Source organism: Sinohyriopsis cumingii, chromosome 10 (genome assembly GCF_028554795.1).
Source record: "Sinohyriopsis cumingii isolate HCF-2022 chromosome 10, ASM2855479v2, whole genome shotgun sequence".
NCBI classification, from domain to species: Eukaryota; Metazoa; Mollusca; class Bivalvia; order Unionida; family Unionidae; genus Sinohyriopsis; species Sinohyriopsis cumingii.
Window position 1 is genome coordinate 27169098 of NC_142970.1, and position 19596 is coordinate 27188693.

Sequence of the window (19596 nt, forward strand, 5' to 3'; positions counted from 1 at the left end):
TTTTTTTTTGTTAAATACTTTCCAACATGTAATTGTTTGAGCGAAATTGAGGCCATACTTAGAGAACATGACATTAGAACTGTAAATAGCTTCTATGTTGTTCTAGAAACATGTAGCAATTATTTTGAGACTGGATTTACGAGAGAGTTGACCCTTATCAAGGCATCTGTTTTGTGCAGCAGCTAGATTTAATAGTGATGTATCAAGAAATGGTTTTAGTCTTACATTCAATTTCAACCCTGGAGACGTTCAGGTGTTTTATGTTTTGACCAGATTTAGTTTAATTTTTAATTTTTCTTCACCTTATTTGAATTCTAAGAGATTATTTTTACCTGGAAATACTTGTGCTCAAAATTAATTCTTGGACAAGGACAATTATCAAAATTTATAGAATTCAAACACTGGAATATTATTTTCTGAAATTTAACTAAGAACTGTAGACACAATAGTACTACAGTGAGTACACGTAACAGCATATGTCACCACCTTCCATTTTGGATTTAATTGGGACTCGAACTCAGATTCATTAGAACATTTTATTACTAAGACTTCTATTTTTTAGTCACTCTTAAATGACTTTTCTCCGGTATTTATCCTATGTATGCCATCAGTTTTCCACTACATCACAACACTGCTAATGCTGACTAAGCCACAAAAAGCCAAATAAAGTCACACAAAGCCTTGTTGAATCATGTGAAGACAACATAGAAAGGCTCATTTGTATTGTACAAGATATTAATGAATAAAACTCAGACAAAATCATCTTTGAAATGTTTATTATTATATGAAAATGAGTTATTGTTTTTAAATATGGAACAAAATTAATATATCACTAAGTATTTCATAATTGGTTACTTAACGTATGTCGACAACATTAGACTTAAATGTTTTTCATCAAGTATGAATGCTCATGTACAGTTGAAAATATCCATTGTGATCAAACATTTTATCATACTTTTCACCTAAATGTTTTTTCTCCATCATGAATGCCCATTTGCCATTTTAAATTTCTACACCGACTCCAGTATGAATCCTTGTGTGCTGCAACTGAACATTTTGTCACACATTTCATTTTTATGGTTTCTCTCCATTATGTTTCCGCTGTTGCAGTTTTAATTGTCGATTGTGCTGAAACATTTTATGACACAGTTCAAATTTATATCGCTTTTCTCCAATATGTATTCTCATGTGCAGTTTTAAATATGTAAAGTGATTAAATCTTTCATCACATACTTGACAGCTGAATCGTTTCTCTTCAGTGTGAATCATCATGTGCAGTTTTAAATATCCATTCCGAGCAAACATTTCATCACACACTTCACATTTGTATGGTTTTTCTCCAGTATGAATTCTCACGTGCTCTTTTAGAGTTCCATTTCAGGTAAAACTATGTATCATCATGCAGTCTTAAAGCTCCACACTGATTAAACATTTTATCACATACCTCTCTCTTAAATGATTTCTCCACAGTATTTATCCTCATGTGCATCATGTATTTATGCTCATGTGCAGTTTTAAATGTTAACTGCAATTAAACATTGTGTCACACACTTTTCACCCATATGATTTTTCTCCATCATGAATGACCAAGTGCCATTTTAAATTTCCACCCTGAATAAACCTTTGATCACAAACTTTGCACTTAAATGGTTTTGTCCAGTATGTATCCTTGTGTGTTGCTTGAAACATCTACTGCAACTGAATATTTTATCACAAATTTAACTTGTATGGTTTTTCTCCATTATGTTTCCATAGGTGCAGTTTTAACTAGACTGTACTAAAACATTTTATGACAATGCTCACACTTATGTGGCTTTTTCTCTTTTCTCCAATATGTATTCTCATATTCATTTTTAATTTTTAAATATGTAAACTGATTAAACCCCTCATCACAAACTTTAGATCAATGGTTTCTCTCCAGTATGAAAGTTCTTGTGAAATTTTAACTGTTCATGGCGACTGAACAGTTTATCTCACACTTCACATGTATGGTTTCTCTCCAGTATGAATCCTCATGTGCAGTTTTAAATTTCCATTGCGAGTAAACAGTTTATCACACACTTCACACTCGTATGGTTTTTCTCCAGTATGAATCCTCATGTGCAGTTTTAAAGTTCTATTCTGAGAAAAGCTTTCGTTACATACTTCACACTTAAATGGTTTTTCTCCAGTATGAATCATCATGTGCTGTTTTAAATATCCATTCCTAGTAAAGCTTTCATCACATACCTCACACTTAAATGGTTTTTCTCCAGTATGAATCCTCAAGTGCTGTTTTAAACTCACATTCTGCGTAAAGCTTTCTTCACATACTTCACACTTAAATGGTTTTTCTCTAGTATGAATCCTCAAGTGCTGTTTTAAATTTCCGTTCTGAGTAAAACTTTCATTACATACTTCACATTTAAATGGTTTTTCTCTAGTATGAATGCGCATGTGCTCTTTTAGATTTTCATTACGAGTAAACATTTTATCACATACTTCACACTTAAATGGCTTTTCTCCTGTATGAATCCTCATGTGCCGTTTTAAAATTCCATTCTGAGTAAAGCTTTCATCACATACTTCACACTTAAATGGTTTTTCTCCAGCATGAATCCTCAAGTGCTGCTTTAAATTTGAATTCTGAGTAAAACTTTTATCACATACTTCACATTTAAAAGGTTTTTCTCCAGCATGAATCCTAGTGTGCTGTTTTAAACTTCCATTCTGAGTAAAACTTTCGTCACATACTTGACACTTAAATGGTTTTTCTCCAGTATGAATCCTCAAGTGCTGTTTTAAATTTCCATTCTGAGTAAAGCTTTCATCACATACTTCACACTGAAATGGCTTTTCTCCAGTATGAATACTCAAATGCTGTTTTAAAGTTCCATTCCGAGCGAAGCTTTCATCACATACTTCACATTTAAATGGTTTTTCTCCAGTATGAATCCTCATGTGATCTTTTATACTTCTACCACGAGTAAACTTTCTATCACAAACTTCACACTTAAATGGTTTTACTCCAGCATGAATACTCATGTGCTGTTTAAAAATTCGATCATGAGGAAACATTTTATCACACACTTCACACTCTAAGTTTTTTCTCCTGTATCTTGCTTCTTCCCACGTACAATAGAGTCCTACTAAATACTGCTAAACCTTACAAAACCCGACGTAGCCACACAAAGCCCAACAAAGCCTGACAAAGCCATACAAAGCCATGCAAAGTCAAATTTAAAAAGTGTATTTATATCGTTTATTATCTTTCCTACTAAACACCGCAGTCAATGTCAGAGAAAGGCAGGCAAAGTCTTTTTAATTTTTGTTTTATTTGTAAATAATTGTATACATTATACTATATTAACTTTGCTTTGATATATATATATATATATATATATATATATATATATATATATATATATATATATATATATATATAAACGTGATTTTATGTTATTTGAAAGAAAATTGGTACATACGTACATTTAATACATGTGATTTGGATTTTTAACGTAGCTTTAACAATTCTTCAGTCATATCGCTACGATGTCTGCAATGTGGCAGTTTATAGTGATGTCTAGCACTGGGGCATCATGCCGCAGACATGTAGCATGATGTCCCACCCAGTCACATTATCCTGACACCGGGCCGACCAGTCCTAACACTAACCTCTTAATGCTGAGCGCCAAGCGAGGCAGCTGTTCATTTAATGAAACAAAGGCAGATAGAGTATGACGAAGTCATATCACACAGATAGCGTATGACAAAGGCAATTTCAATGTGACAAAACCAGATTTAATAATTGTACACAATAATTATCTTATTGAGAGATCCGTAATAATAGTATGAAAGTGATGTTAAATATTATATTAACATTCATAATAATAAATTCATGATGCACTTTCATCGAAAAAGATCGATCATGACAAGATTGATAGTACAAATACATTACATCATTTAACATGTTAATATCATAATTTGTTTCAGCATAAACATTACAGCGTCTTAAGCGGTAGTACAAATCTTTTATGTTGCTATTAATGTTGGTGGTATACGATGAGAAGAAGTGATTATTCTACAAACAGTAACAAATTACTCTGCCGCTGTCGGCAAAATCAAACGCGGTTCCTGGCTATTTTACTATACAAATCTGTTCATACAGTATTGTTCAAACAGTAATTATTTAATCAATCTTTAATTATATACCGACGTCGGCAATCTCAATCGTAGATACTGTTACTGAAATGTCGCGCCTTCCGAGGATTTTGGCTATATCAAAGGTATGTATTGTTTGCATCAACTAGCAGGCTGATTAAACATCTGATATTTTAAGTTTGTGGATTGTTATAAAATGGCAAAAAATAAAAATCTTTTCAAAAGCATTTTGTCATGATTCAGTTATGGTATTAAGCTTCAGTTGATTAATGCTTAGTGAAGGATATAAAATACTGTTTAGAGGTATATTTAAAATATTGTGCTGTACTGTTTAAACATATGTGTTGCAGTGTAATAGTGTTTCAACTGTGTTAAAGTGTTAAACATTCTCTACATATATTATTTTTTATTGGATAATGTAGTGTATATTTGTCAGAATGCCTTCTGCCCATGCTCGTAAGCGTGTTAAACTCCATCAGTGCCCGTGCGCTGTTTGCAAACAGAATTGTGCCAATGATTCGGTCCATTGTGTTTATTGCAAAGGTTGGGTACATGCATTGTAGGAAGGCATGACAGTTAGTGAATTAAATGTTCTTTCCGGGAATTATACATTTATGTGCCGAGTTTGCATTAGGAAGAATATAGCTACATGAATGCTCTCTTCCGGCTGAACGAGCTAATTGATACTTGTATAGTTTGTAGTATATCTGCTTTACGTACATGTATATGAAGAAAAAGCATGTTTTCCAGATGAGATGAAATGAACAACTTTAGGTTGTAGAGTTGTACGTAACGTTGTTAGAGCATTTATTTCTCCGTATGGCAATACAAGTACTTTGTGAACCCAATAACAATTGTCATTATTCATATACAATAATATCTTGTTCATTGTAATGCTGTTCATCCAACGACTGCTTCATCTGAGCCAAATCATTTCCCGATAGTTTTTCTGTCTTAATTTTGTATGCTAAATGTCAAACAAACGTTCAATGTCATTTGAAAAAAATGACCATAGCTAAAACTTATAACTGATTTATTATTTCCGTATTTCCGTAAAATGTGTGTCCCTTTATAGTAATTCTGAAAAGCAAAAACAGATTTTCGCTCCAAAAATCGCAATAAAAATAAACAAGAATGACAATTACACAATAATATAGCAACCACGTTATTTTTTATTTTATATTTAAGTCTATACACTACCGCTTGTATAACGAATTTTTTTTCTTCTTCATAACAGTTATATATATTTATATATTTATTTATGTATGATTGTAGGCTGCTTCATTGAGTGTCGATCATCTCCGTTGTTACACGGGGGGAGTGAATGTCCCTCCGTATATGGTTTTCGTTATCTAGGGGTTGACCGCCCTCGATGTTATTGCCCGGTTCGAGTAAATAGAAACATAAGTGGTGAAACTTATAGGTGGAATAGATAAAAATCTGAGCAGGTATATTGAACAAACCAACACGAGCCCCCGTACATGTAAACAAACAATTTAATCAATTACATACAAACACTGTGAAAATTCATTACATCAGGAATGTACTCTGCTTTTAGAAATTTAACTTTCACCGAAATACAAAGAAAAATGCAAATAGATTTAAATAAAATAGCCGATCTGTTTACTGATAGATTTAGTTCATCATAGGATCGAGAGAACAATCGAAGTCAACGTCTTGTACGATTTCATAACCTGCTCGTCCTCAGTCTGTTTGCTTCCTCTGTCGCTGTTCAGACCCTTGGATCTCAGGATGAAACTTTCTACCATCCGTCTCAGGACACTCTCAGAATAAGTCTTCAGAAATTAATACGTCGCAGGATTGCGTCACAGGATTATACGTCTCACTGCACTTTTCTCTATGCTTCTCCGTATAGGTCTCAGAATAACACCATCTCATCCGTTCCATACGTCTCTGGAGCTGTTTTCTCCCTTTTAAATAAATATAAATAGAGACAACCTAAATTTCCCGTTATTTATGAAACGGTTAATTCTTCATTATTCTCTCTCGTTATCAGATTTCGCTGTCAGTGCTAAACAGACGCTAAGGCTATCAATCGACTCCACATGTCCTATAATGACCCTAGTTAGTCAAATGGCTAATTCGTTACACCTTGACCTTACACATTAACCCATACGCGAGGCCTGGGGGTTCTGAGCCAACCTCAATTTACACAGTGAATAAATAGAATACATCACATCAATCAATTACTAGATCATTTCCGTCAATACACACTTATTCTTAATCATACGTGAAATCTTCTAAATTCGGCGAATTCACACGGATTCTGGTAATCAAATTAACTAATGTAATGTATTAAATTCTTAGAACATAATTCTTATGCAAACAAGACGACAAATTCTACCAATTCGTCAAACTTATCTAAAGAAGATTTATGTACAACTTCCTATGCATAAACTCAACACAATTATACTTCATAAAGCAAATTATTACACGAATGTAGAAAAAAGATTCATGCAGATACAATTAAATAACTTCAGCAAAGCATTATATATGGCATCAACAAATTACATGGAATTGTCACACTACCTTTGCTTTCAACGTTCCTCCCTCTAATCGGTAAATTAGTTCGTCGGTTCCTTTCGACAATCGTCCCCTTTTGGACAACAGTTTTACAGAAATTTCTTGCAAATTCCCGGAGTCGTAACCTTTGGGTCCCCTCTTGTAGGGAAAGCTTAGACTGATTAAAATTCGATGCGGGCGATATTAAAACCTATGAAATTTTGTGTTGGAACACGCCCTCTCATTTAACGTACCAATCAGAATCAAATATCACTGCCGCCTTTTTCCAGAGGCGCCAAAGTCAGGGTCAACTTGACCTGGTAGTTTGAGTAATAGAGTTTCTGCGTTCTCTCAATTGTGACAACTTTACCATGAAAATGAAATTTTCCTTGTCCTAAATTGTCCGCCTGGCTGCTGTATAAACAAATGTTTAATTAGGAACAGAATTCTCCCTCTAAAGGACATTACCGTACACGGTAGTATGGCGATATGATACGCTCTGTCTTCATAAATCTAATTAATGGTTGTCTGGTCTCAGCTAATGTATTCTTGTTAGATCGACATAAAATTTGCCACTTCACATCCGTGTTATTGCCCGTCGAGAAAAAATGTCTTTTACCGCCTCTGAAAAGTAGCTTTGTTAAGGACACTTCATGTCTTCGTATATATTTCACTGCTGTAGGATTCTTGGAATGTAATTCACGCAAAGAAATCGATACTTTGCAACCGTTTATGACCACAGGTGATGGGAACTATTTGTTGAATGCATTATCTATTGGAATATGTGATAATGAAACGTTAAGTACGGAAATTAGAGCACGCACGTGCATTGAAATGTCCGTGAATTTTGATTATTATACCACGCAACCTTACGCCAAGGACGTTTCATTATGCTCGGCATTGTTTGCCGAAGCAACTGCGAACTGTGCAAAACTTGATGGGTACTCTAGTGCATGGAATATTCAATCCGCATCCGATGCGTGTAGCCGTTTGTGAATGGTGAAGCGGACTTCCAACCTAAATTGCTGACAAGCACACACGAGCCACGGCATAATGAACAATCGTCTGAAGCGCTTTGTGTAATGTGACCTAGACTAGGTTGCAGTGGCAGGATATGGCTTCCAAATCAATTTGTACCATTATCACGCAAACCAGAGAAGTCAGTACGCCAGCCAAATCGATAAATGACGCAAGCATGACGTGCAATGAATCTCGCATATATAATCATTCAATATTTCACGATGAAGAAAATGTTGTCTATGTTTCTACCACCACGGCCAGAAGCAACATCGGTGATTTAAATGATGATACTTACGCTGATTGTGACGACACATCATCTTCTAGAGACAAATATATCTCAGGAACATATTCGTTACCAGGCGGTCGACCGCTGAGTTCAGAGCAATTAATGGACATTATTGTAAGTGAAATTCGGGAACGATTTCGGTGCATGGGATTATAGAAAAGGCCGTTGTGTAAAAAACAAAATTTATGACGAAAGGCGACGGACCGAGAAAAAAAATCGTGCAGGTTACAGTAAAGGACGATGTAGTATACATTGAGACTCAAGAAAAAGGCTCAAAAGCTTTGAAACAGGTCGTTCCACAACAGAGAAGACCGATACAGTTATTTTTAGCAGGTACTACACAGCATTAAAACGCCAAACGTCTAATAGAAAGCAGGTTACACACGTTGACGGTTCATTCAACAGAGATGTTGCCATAGTCGAGTATCCTGGACAGTATGCTAGATCGGAATTGCCACATGGAAATGCAAACATCTGCACGAAAACATACGAACGAACCAATCCACAAACTCTTCAAAGGATTCAGAAAGAGGTTCAGCATCAAAACCCCAGTGAGGTGTATGGAAAACTGACGGACCCCGCAAAGAATGAATCATTAAATAATCCACGCGAGATCCGACGGAGTCAGAATGCTAAGGCTCACGTGAAGGCTGAAAAAAGAGGTGGAGTAGGTTCGAAGAACGTTGCTGACGAACGTTTGAATGTTATACGTGTGTTAAGCGATAAGCATCCGTATGTGGCTGAGATTATTCATTCTAGAGACAATCCCTTACCCTCAGTAATATGCTACACTAATGAACAAATACTGGACTTGAAGTCGTTTTTATCATCGAAAGAAGGTGTTGTGGGCATCAATAGAACATTGTCACTGGGAAAGTGTTTTGTCACAACCACGGCATACAAATCGAACAAGGTACTGCGCAAGGGAACTGGAGACGCGCCAATACCTCTGGGGCCACTCATGCTTCATTGGGATGGCAGCCAACATAATTACTTCAGGTTGTTTTCGCATTTGAGAGGGGTACTTGGCATGGAAATTAAAAACATTGAAATGATCCTGGGTACTGACGACGAACGGGCAATGATCATTGCCATAGACATGGCATTTCCGGGCTGCTCAAGAAAACTGTGTTCAAAACACCTAAAAGACACTATACTTCAACAAATGACTGACAAGATCCCAAAGAGTACCATTGATAGAAAGGAAATCGTTGACAGGATTTTCGGAGCAAACGGCGTTGCAACGGCAAACGACTATGCGACCTTTGAGGAGCGAAAGATCAAACTTAGAAACAATCTTGAAGAACAACGTCATAGTGACTTTTCCTGCAGTAGTACGTTCGGCATGTTGATGACAAATTGGCGAACTACGTTATTTCCAGTGACGAAGATGCAACTTTGGACAAACAACAACACACAACGCATGAACCACAGATTAAAAGCGAAACTTAACTGGGAGCCCAGAAGAACTGATGAACTGGTTGAAGAGATATTCAAATTAGTTAAAGTGAAGATGGTGGACCTAAGAAGGGCATTATACGAGACGGGTAACTTTTGTCTGAACAGGCGAATTTCGAAATTTAAGTTACCAAACTTTCATGGGCATCGAAGACAGAAGAAGACAAACAGCAACTCTTCAGCAAATTCCTAAGTATAAGTACTACAAGTGTTTCAGGACTGACATCTTCGGATGGGAAATATACTGTCCATAAGGACCCAAAGATAGCCAAGAAGCCAAATCAAAGGACACGATGCAGGTCTATAAAGACAAGAAGCAAGTGAACAGTGATACAATGTGAGGTGTGGTAATCGTAAATTTCGAAAATCGCGTGTTCAGACAAAAGTTACATCAATAATATATGATTATTAATGTTAATAAAATATTTAATTGTTACATAATATGAAAGAATACATATGCAAAAGTAAAAGAAATACCTATGTTTGAGATTGCCGACTTCGGTATATAGTTAAAGGTTGATTAAATGATTACTGTTTTCACAATACTGCATGAACAGATTTTTGTAACTGCTCGAGACAATGCAAAATAGCCACGAACTGCTACAGGTGCGGAATATCGCTAATTACCATCGTTTGATTTTGCCGAAAGCGGCAGAGTAATTTGTTACTGTTTGTAGCATAATCGATTCTTAATAAAAGTATTAGTACATCTTACTCTGTCACAACGAATCTGTCTTTGTCATACAATATCTTAAGTCTACTACATCACGTTGGCATACTATGTTCGATTAAATACTTATATTAAACTGATGTATTTTATATTACTTTCATAATATTATTACGTGTGTCTCAATAAGATAATTATTATATAAAATTATTAAATCTGGCTTTGTCACATTGAGATTGGTTTTGTGATACGCTGTGTCATATGACTTTGTCATACTCTCTACACAAATAAGGGTACGTATGTACCACTTTTTTATATAAATTTAAATATCAAAAGAAAGTTAATATAGTATAATGAATACGAATATTTGCAAATAAAACAAAAATAAACAGACTTTGCCTGCCTTTGTCTGACTTTGCGGTGTATAGCAGGACCCAAAAATATTGCCAATGCAATGACAGCACATCATGTTTGTAATTTTAAAAAAAACTACCGCAAATGATTAAAATATTTTCTTACAAAAGTTGCATCCTTCTTTTAGTTATTGGTTTTTAACAATAAAAATGAAAAAAAAACTATGAAACTATGATTGTTCCCCCTGATAATGTAAAGTTTACCACTACAACGTTGTAGAAAGTTATATATTATCATTGTAAAAACTATATTATTTCTTGTCCATACTATTATAATCAATGCGTCACATGCCGTTTATAATATACTATACATTTTAGATCATAGGACTATTTAAGAACATGTTCATGTGTAACGTTTAAGCAGCGTTAGCCGTTACCAAAACGTTATTTTCCCATCTAACCAAAATATCGGTCTCTATAAACACCACAAGACACCCCAGGACATCCAAAGACACCCCAAGATTTTCCAAGAACACCCCAACATTACATATATTCACACCAAAGCTCTCAAAAACGTACTAAGAAGCGGGAAAAAAAGCAAACACACAAACGGACATTGTTACTATCAATGATTAATAGGACGTCCCAAATTTCCAATAACCTATGGAAACTAACTCTTATTCATCAAATCTCTTTAATTTTATGATATGTTTTAACAATTACCTCATTAAATGGCAATGCATCATACTTCCCTCATTTATTTTGTAATATATTGTTTATATACAAATTTTAATTGTAAAACGTGCATCAACATTTTTGACAGAGACGTTTAGAATACATAACCATGACCAAAGTGTTACAAGCTCCACGCGAGTGATTTCCCTTGATCTTAAGTAGCCGTGAATGAAATTCGCTCTATAATTCCTTTGATTTTACATCAATGTCTTGCTTGATATATCGGATGTAATTTATCTAAACGGTCTGATTATATAGGTCATTTAATGGTTGGTAGAGTCACATAGGCAATTAATTATCAACAATAACTCACAAACCACTAAGTCGTTTAATTCAAATACACTTAAATCATCCCATATGTTCCGTTGAAAGTTTATCTAATGATGTCACATCAGTTAAAGACACTAATATATAATAAGTACATAATACGTAATCTTTTCATTAATCAAGCACTAATAATGGATAAATATTCATTTGTGTAATCTAATATTAACGTATTAAAGACACACAAAAATAAAAATGACCGTTTTGGTTACACTTTAATTTGTATTATAATTTTATAACAGATTTTATCTTGATGAGAACCCAGACTGTTCTAGAATGGAAAATTTCATGAGTCGTATTCTTTCCAGAGAATGCTAATTGTGTCCTAGGTGAAGTGGAGGTCTTTATAATCTTGTTTACATGAGAACTTAGTCGTTCGTGCTTTATTACTTTAGTTGGGTGGATGGGGTGATATGTAACCAGATTACGGATTACCTAATATATATATATATATAGAGAGAGAGAGAGAGAGAGAGAGAGAGAGAGAGAGACTCCACCAAGTTGTTGCTCGTCTTATCTTGCATATTGAAGAATAAAATGTATTCCTTATCCCAAACCGTATTTACTTAAATAAATACAATCAGCGGTGTTCTACATGTTACATTCTTTCTGTCAATGATAAATTACTCTGTCTCAATAGTGAATCGAGAGGACATGCCAGAAAGATGACCCAAATTACACACTGATTAAAAGAAGAAATGCAAACAATGAAACACACATAACTGGTTTATTATACAAGTAATTAATGTTTTCGCAAGCATAGTAATAATAGAACATTAAAGATAAATTTTCATCGTTTTAAATTTACGTAATATAGTAAGTTTCTAGCTGAAATGAGAAAGAAAGAAAAAGATATGAGCTATTGCATTTATGTTTTTTTCCCTAAAATAACTTTCCTATGTTTGCACACAAAAAATTAATAAAGTTAACTTTTCCTAAATCAGGCCATTATCAACACTATCAAACAGTAATTCATATTTATTGATTATTGAGTTCTCTAGCAAATCGTGTTTTCTTCGCGTTATATTTATAAAACAAAGTGCATAAAGAGTTATTGATGAGTAAAACGATAGGATAACGTATCAAAGAGTTGTCGGAAACAGTACAAACGAACATCCGATATGTACTGATCCTGTCCTTCAGTACACAGTCGTTTCCTACAGAACTCAAAAGAGCTTTCTGGAACATATTGCTACAGAGCTAGATAGAGATGTTGAGTCCGTGGAAGTAAGAGTGCCTGAACTGATGGAATTTGTAAGTGATGACGAGAAGAGTATAACCAAGCTAATAGAGCCTGCAACATTCTATAACTTTCTGATGACTGGAAACCCCAACACTCGCAAGACAGAATACATACACTTTTCAGCGTGGCACAGCTCCATTTCATGGATGATAGAAGCACTCTTCACGACAGTGGGAATTATCAGCTAACGAAAAAAGAACACATTTTCCGTGAAAGCGTCTGGATGAGCGAATCCGAAAAGCAAAAGATAAAGATTTTCGCAAACTTCCTCATGACATTAAACGAATATAAATATCAAAGTACATGAAATCACAAAATGGAAAATACACCGTAATTAATAAAGCTATTATTATTGTATACTACTAATTATAAAATATATATTGTGTTTTGGAAAGTTAAATGATATTAAGAATTGATATGTATCTGTAATCGTAGTATTGATTTATTGTATGGAAGATTTCGCTACCAACTTCATGCTCAGTAATAATTAATTTAGAAATAAAATAAATTTGAAACTGCAGAACATGATATATTGGTATTTAAAGTCAAACATTTAATACCCCGCAATTACTGCAAACAATGTTGGAGTCAGTCTGAAATATTGAAATGAGTAAGATTTTTTTGTTAATTAATTGATTCAATATTTAATTATTTACATTATGTTCTAAAAATAAAGAAATTCTTGAACTGGTAAGCTTGAAGGAATAAAATCATTATATATATATATATATATATATATATATATATATATATATATATATATATATATATATATATATATATATATATATATTGTACGAATATACAAGCAACATTTATGCTACTTTGTATGTTCAACTCAGAAATAAATAAATAAATAAATAGATAAATATATATTTAAGATGACTAATAGAATTTAAAAAGAGATAATGAATCATTACACTAACCTGTGTCGCAAATGCGATGCTGCCATTTCCGTCAGCTATTACAAGACAAAGCAAGCTGGCGAGGCCTGACATGCCTATGGCATTTTACACGAGGATAAAACACCATTGTCACTATTAACACAGTTCAATTCATATTATACCAAAATATATCCGATCGTCACGATATAAACAATATTTACTATAAATTAATCTAAAATTTACACACTAGTATGCAAAACACCTTTATTACACCTTATGATAAAAACTAACATGCAACGAAAATGTTCGGCCCTTTTGTACAAATTTAAGTTTCAAACCTTTTTCTTTTCATTCAATTTAGTGTGCATTGATTAACTTAATAAAAGTGACTTTAATTATAATTAACTGTTTATCTTTTTTTCTTCAAATTGCAGACATCAATGATATAACCGTGTGATTAGTGGAAATGACCATTAACAGCGTGCTAATTATTGTTTCTAAAAAAAATCGGATTTTTTTATGCAAATTTACAGTGTGCAGTAAATGTAATTTCTTTTCATTCAGATTAGCGTGCATTCGTTAACTTAATAAATGTGACTTTAATTTTAATTAACTGTTGACATTTCTTTAGGCGACTTAGAGATGTGTTGGTATCTTTTATTGCAGACGTCAATGAATGATGGCGTGATTAGTGTGAATTAATATTAGTGCTAAGTATTGTTTTAAATATGCATGAATTGGAGGTGAATTGTCACTTGACTGGAGTTGAAGTGTCTTGGGTTCAAAATGTCTTGCTCCCATGTGGTATTGCTACTTACGTATAAATGTTGATAAATATTCACGTTACTGCACCAGAACAGTCTTCGTCTTAATGAAATTATTTCCCTTGGCAACTCTTTGACCCTGCTACTTTTCCCGTTAGAGAAAACAATCGCTAAATATTCACACTTTTTGTTTCTTTATTTGTTTGTATTGTTGTTGAAATTTAAAGTAGGTTTTTTTTTTTATTATAAAGTATTGATGTGTTCTTGGAGAGTCTTGGGGTGTTTAGTAAGACCCTCCCCCAATGCAACCACATAGCAAAGTCGTGAAAACGTTGTGTTGGTTGGTGGTAATTTGTTTCCTTTTTTTCCCCCGTGAATGTCATTTTTGTATAGGTCGGATTACAAGAATGGTTCTTTGTGATGGAGGTCCACCGCAAGGTCGACGACATACATTTTTTGTGCGAGTCTGCGTCCCTCTCTTGCTGCTGTACTAGTAGCTACGATGTCGTAGCCTCAACTTGATTTGTTGTGGTTGAGGCTACGAACTGATCCCATATCATGTAATGGAGCAAAAAAAATCATCACTAAAGTCAGAAAAACAAACAGTGTAGAAATTAACTACATAAGTATAATCATGTTGTGAAAGAAGTTTGGCTTATTTTGAATTTATTAAGCCCTTACACGATAAAATAAATTGGCATGGTTACTCTAACCGTATCCTGTCCGCCATGACAGATAACGCGAGACTCTCGCCGTGACCCCTTTTCTACGTAAGGCTTGCTAGACCATATTTTGGATATTCTACGCTATATTATTATCAATTAAGTGCGAATAATCGCTTCTTGGTGGAATTTCAAAGTTGCCGATAAACCGTATTTACTTTTAATGCGCAGAATTTCTGACCCAAACGGCGCCAAATTTTTACTACGATTTGTTTACATTTCCAAATATGGCGTCAATGTCCTTATATGGCACACAAACAAGCGAGGCTGAGAACGGAAGTAATCATTATTTGAAATAATATGGCGGACGATCTAAACGAAAATATCGGCTAAAAAAGATAAACGAGATTTTACAACTATTTCTACAATGATTTTCGATACTTCCGGTATTAAATAAGAGGACTACTCAATTTATTGGATTATATGCAAGGACTATGTTTAAAATGTTATTATTAGGCTAAAAGAATGCCGGGTGTGAATCACATCCGGCTTGCTCCATTAACACGTATATGCTCATGTTAGTACCCTGTCCGCGAGGTACGAGTAAGGGTACTAATATTAGTACTACTGTACTAGATACTGGATAAACACCATTTAAGCGTGAACTGTGCGATAAAATATTAAGTCGGAGTGGACATTTAAAACTTTACATGATGCATACAGGGGAAAGATCATTTAAGTGCGAGGTGTGTGATAAAATGTTTATTAAGCAGTGGCATTTAAAACTGCACATGCGGATTCATACTGGAGAAAAACCATTTAAGTGTGAAGTGTGTGATACTATGTTTGCTGATAATGGAACTTTAAAACGTCACTCGAGGATGCATACTGGAGAAAAACCATACAAGTGTGAAGTGTGTGATAAAACGTTTAGTCAGAGTGGAAATTTAAAACTGCACATGAAGATTCATACTGGAGAAAAACCATTTAAGTGTGACAAGTGTGATAAAATGTTTGCTGATAATGGAACTTTAAAACGTCACATGAGGATGCATACTGGAGAAAAAATATTTAAATGCAAAGTGTGTAATAAATTATTTAGACAGAGTGGAAATTTAAAACTGCACATAATGAGGCATACTGGAGAAAAACCATTTAAGTGTGAAATGTGTTATAAAATGTTTAGTCAGAGTGGAAATTTAAAACGGCACATGAGGATGCACACTAGAGAAAAACCATTTAAGTGTGTTGTGTGTGGTAAAATCTTTATTGATAGTGGAACTTTAAAACGTCACACGAGGATTCATACTGGAGAAAAGCCATACAAGTGTGAAGTGTGTGATAAAATGTTTACTGTTAGTGGACATTTAAAACGTCACATGAGAATACATACTGGAGAAAAACCATTTAAGTGTGAGGTATGTGATAAAATGTTTAGTCGCAGTGGAACTCTGAAGGTGCATATGAGGATTCATACTGGAGAAAAACCATTTAAGTGTGAGGTATGTGATAAAATGTTTAGTCACATTGGAAATCTGAAGGTGCACAGGAGTATTCATGCTGGAGAAAAAACATAAGTGTGAGGTATGTGATAAAATGTTAAGTCTCAGTGGAAATCTGAAGGTGGACATGATTTTTCGACTCTTCCTAGTTTCCTCCCAGCACATATGGCTGGTTAGAACTTAGAAGTGACATCCTGTTTTTCAAAAAGAGTGTATTGGTGTGGGTTTCCCCTGTCCTCCCATGTATCTAAGTTTTTATGTGATAAAAACAATAATGTAGAATAATAATTTTTTTTAGGTTTGCTTTGTTTTTTTTTTCTGTCTAATCTTTGAGTTTTTTTAATCCCTTGGAGCTTGTTGATGTACTTGTTTCCCTTTGCCCGGGCTGACAGTGGGCACGATTTCCATCAGCATTGCTTAGGATTTAGAGTTGTACTATTATCCCATAGGCTAGTTATGGCCATGGAATAAATTCCTTTCCTTTCCACTATCAGATTTTATTTTAATACTCTGTGACTCTGCCAGAGTCAAATGGCCATGTGTGTGGTTAGTATGTTGCATTGTTGCTGACTATGTTTTTGTGTTAGGACAGCTTAACTAGTTCAGATTCTATGAGTTGTCATTCCTTATTTATTCCTATTGTTACATGTTAATGTTCCTCTTAATATATAAATCAAATAATGTCTGCATTCGTGTTCTGTATATGCATGTATGTTGTGCATTGATTCTATGAATATGCCATGGCATATTAGTGTAATTTTGTTGGATACTCATTATCATTCTGATAGGATTGAAATCTTTCATGATGCAGACATGATGGAAAACATTATTTGCTTTTAGTTTTAGTTGAATGTGCCTTAGCACATGGTATTTCCAATTAGTTTCATTTATAGGGTGTTTAGTTTCATTGATGGTGATGTGGCACCAATTTATTTTAATTCTGGAGTAGCCTGGATTATAATTGTTTGGGACGAGGGGTGTATATTTATGTAAAAATAGTGGTTGCAGCTCATTCTCAGTTTCGCTTTGGACAAGTCAAGATGCATTTGCTTTGTTGTGCGTCTTATTAGGCTTGCTTGGCTACCTTGGGTATGTCAGCAACCAAGTAATTTAATTGTGATGATAGAGAGGTGCTTGTGAGTGTTGGTTTTGAGTTTTATTTTACAACCCGTTCATATGGATCCAGTACCAGATATGGTTGTTTTAAAAGTTGGCAAGAATGACATTGGAATTTTGGAGCCTAATGTGATTGTGGGACAAATGTTACAGTTGTGTTGTCAGTATTTGGACCAGGGGGTGCACCTGATCTTCATTGGGTCTACGATGCCTCGTTATTTACTACGAGGAATGTTATGATCACAATATAGCCCACGAGCACATCAGGTGAATTTGGAACTGTTGATGGTTCTAGCAAGGAGTTCTCGGATTGTGTTTTGTTCATTAGAGGGCTGTATATGGATACATCAATGGGCATGGTTGATCGGTGGATGTACACCAAAATATTGTTATTCCTGCAGAGGCAAGATCTTTACCTGCGGTGAACTTCTGTATCTTTGGTGCTGAAAACTGTTTCTTTTGGTTTCGATATTTTAAAATAATTTTGAATTTAGATTTTGTAGATTTATAATGAAGAGTTATAAATACTTTATACATTTTCCTTTTATTAACTTCCAAATGATGTGTGAGATTACCAGATTTTTGTTGTAGCACTTTTTGAATTTTAAAAAAACATGTATTTTATAAAATTTTGATACTTTTTTAACCTAAATAATTTAAATTATATAATGGAGAGTCCTTAAATAGTGACCTTTTAAGGTGTCAGTGTTTGACATTTCTATGCGGGGTTCGCCATTATTTATATAATTATAAAATATTTCTGTTTAAGATAGTTGAATTTTGTGTTAGAGAGATTTAAATATATATACCATTCAAGTAAACACACTTATATGTATTTTCTATTTGATATTTGTACTGTGTGAGATTACTGCAATTTTTTAAATAAATGTTTTGAAGTTAAAAACCAGATTATTTGTTTTGTTTTCACCTAGTCGTAAATAATGGAGAGGTTCGTAGTGGAGTCCCTTTTGGGTGTCAGTGTGTGACATCTCCGCCATTGTACCCTGCCACTATGAGGTACTTATTGGCAGATCAAGTTATTTTGGCTATCTACACAGCTCTGGTGTTTTTAAACTAGCCATTTGGCTATCCAGACAGCTCTGGTCTATTTGAACTAGCCTTTTAAAGGCTTTCCAGAGATTAGAGTATGGTTATTATGGGGTATAGTTAATTATATAATTCCAAATTCCATCTTTTTATTCTTCTTTCTTCCATGGCTGTATAGGCAAGTTAATTGTGTCAGTGTATATTTGTGTGTCATTAATTTCATCTGTGTAAAGCAGATTATTTGGGTTAAAATTTCCATATTTCCTGATTATTTTATTTATTAGTATTTGTCTTTTGGGTAGTGAAAAAATTGCATTCTAATATTATATAGGATTTACTGTCAATTCCGGATTGACAAGACAGACATTTTGGTAGGTGTGGTATAATATTCAAAATGATAAACTACTTCTCCCGTCCCGTTTGGGTACAAAACAACTTGGATACAAAACAACTTGGGTACAGAATGACCAGATACAGAGAAAAGCATGCAAGTGTGAAGTATGTGATCAAATATTTAGCCACAGTGGAAATGTGAAGGTGCACATGTAGGTTCATAGTAGAGAGCACCTGTTTAAGTTTGATGTATGTGGTCAAATGTTGAGAGTTTAAGTCTAAACTGTGCACATGAGGATGGATACTGTAGAGAAACCATTCAAGTGTGAGATATGTAATGAAATGTTTAGTTACAGCGGAAATGTGAAGGTGCACATGAGGATGCATACTGGAGATAACCCATTTAATTGTGAGCTATATGAAATGTTGAGATGGAGTTTAGGTCTAAAACTGCACATCAGGATATATACTGGAGAGAAACCATTCAAGTGTGATGTTTGTAATGAAATGTTTGGTTACGGTGGAAATTTAAAACAGTA

At 34.3% G+C, this 19596-nt stretch overlaps 2 protein-coding genes across 2 annotated transcripts in view; one reads left to right on the forward strand and one right to left on the reverse strand.

Moving 5' to 3' along the window:
* Nucleotides 1-18581, forward strand: part of LOC149789803 (uncharacterized) — a 70569-nt gene extending 51988 nt beyond the window's left edge. Inside the window, exons 2-4 of the mRNA XM_089973128.1 lie at nucleotides 8375-9516; nucleotides 12705-12760; nucleotides 15719-18581. Of these exons, the coding sequence (XP_089829254.1) occupies nucleotides 8375-9516; nucleotides 12705-12760; nucleotides 15719-16636 (2116 nt within the window). The 3' untranslated portion in view covers nucleotides 16637-18581. The remainder of the gene's footprint in view (nucleotides 1-8374; nucleotides 9517-12704; nucleotides 12761-15718) is intronic.
* LOC149789804 (uncharacterized) lies at nucleotides 256-3187 on the reverse strand. Its single transcript, XM_089971793.1, has one exon. The coding sequence runs from the start codon at nucleotides 3055-3057 to the stop codon at nucleotides 1981-1983; it is 1077 nt and encodes a 358-aa protein (XP_089827919.1). The 5' UTR covers nucleotides 3058-3187; the 3' UTR covers nucleotides 256-1980.
* Nucleotides 18582-19596: the final 1015 nt, after the last annotated feature.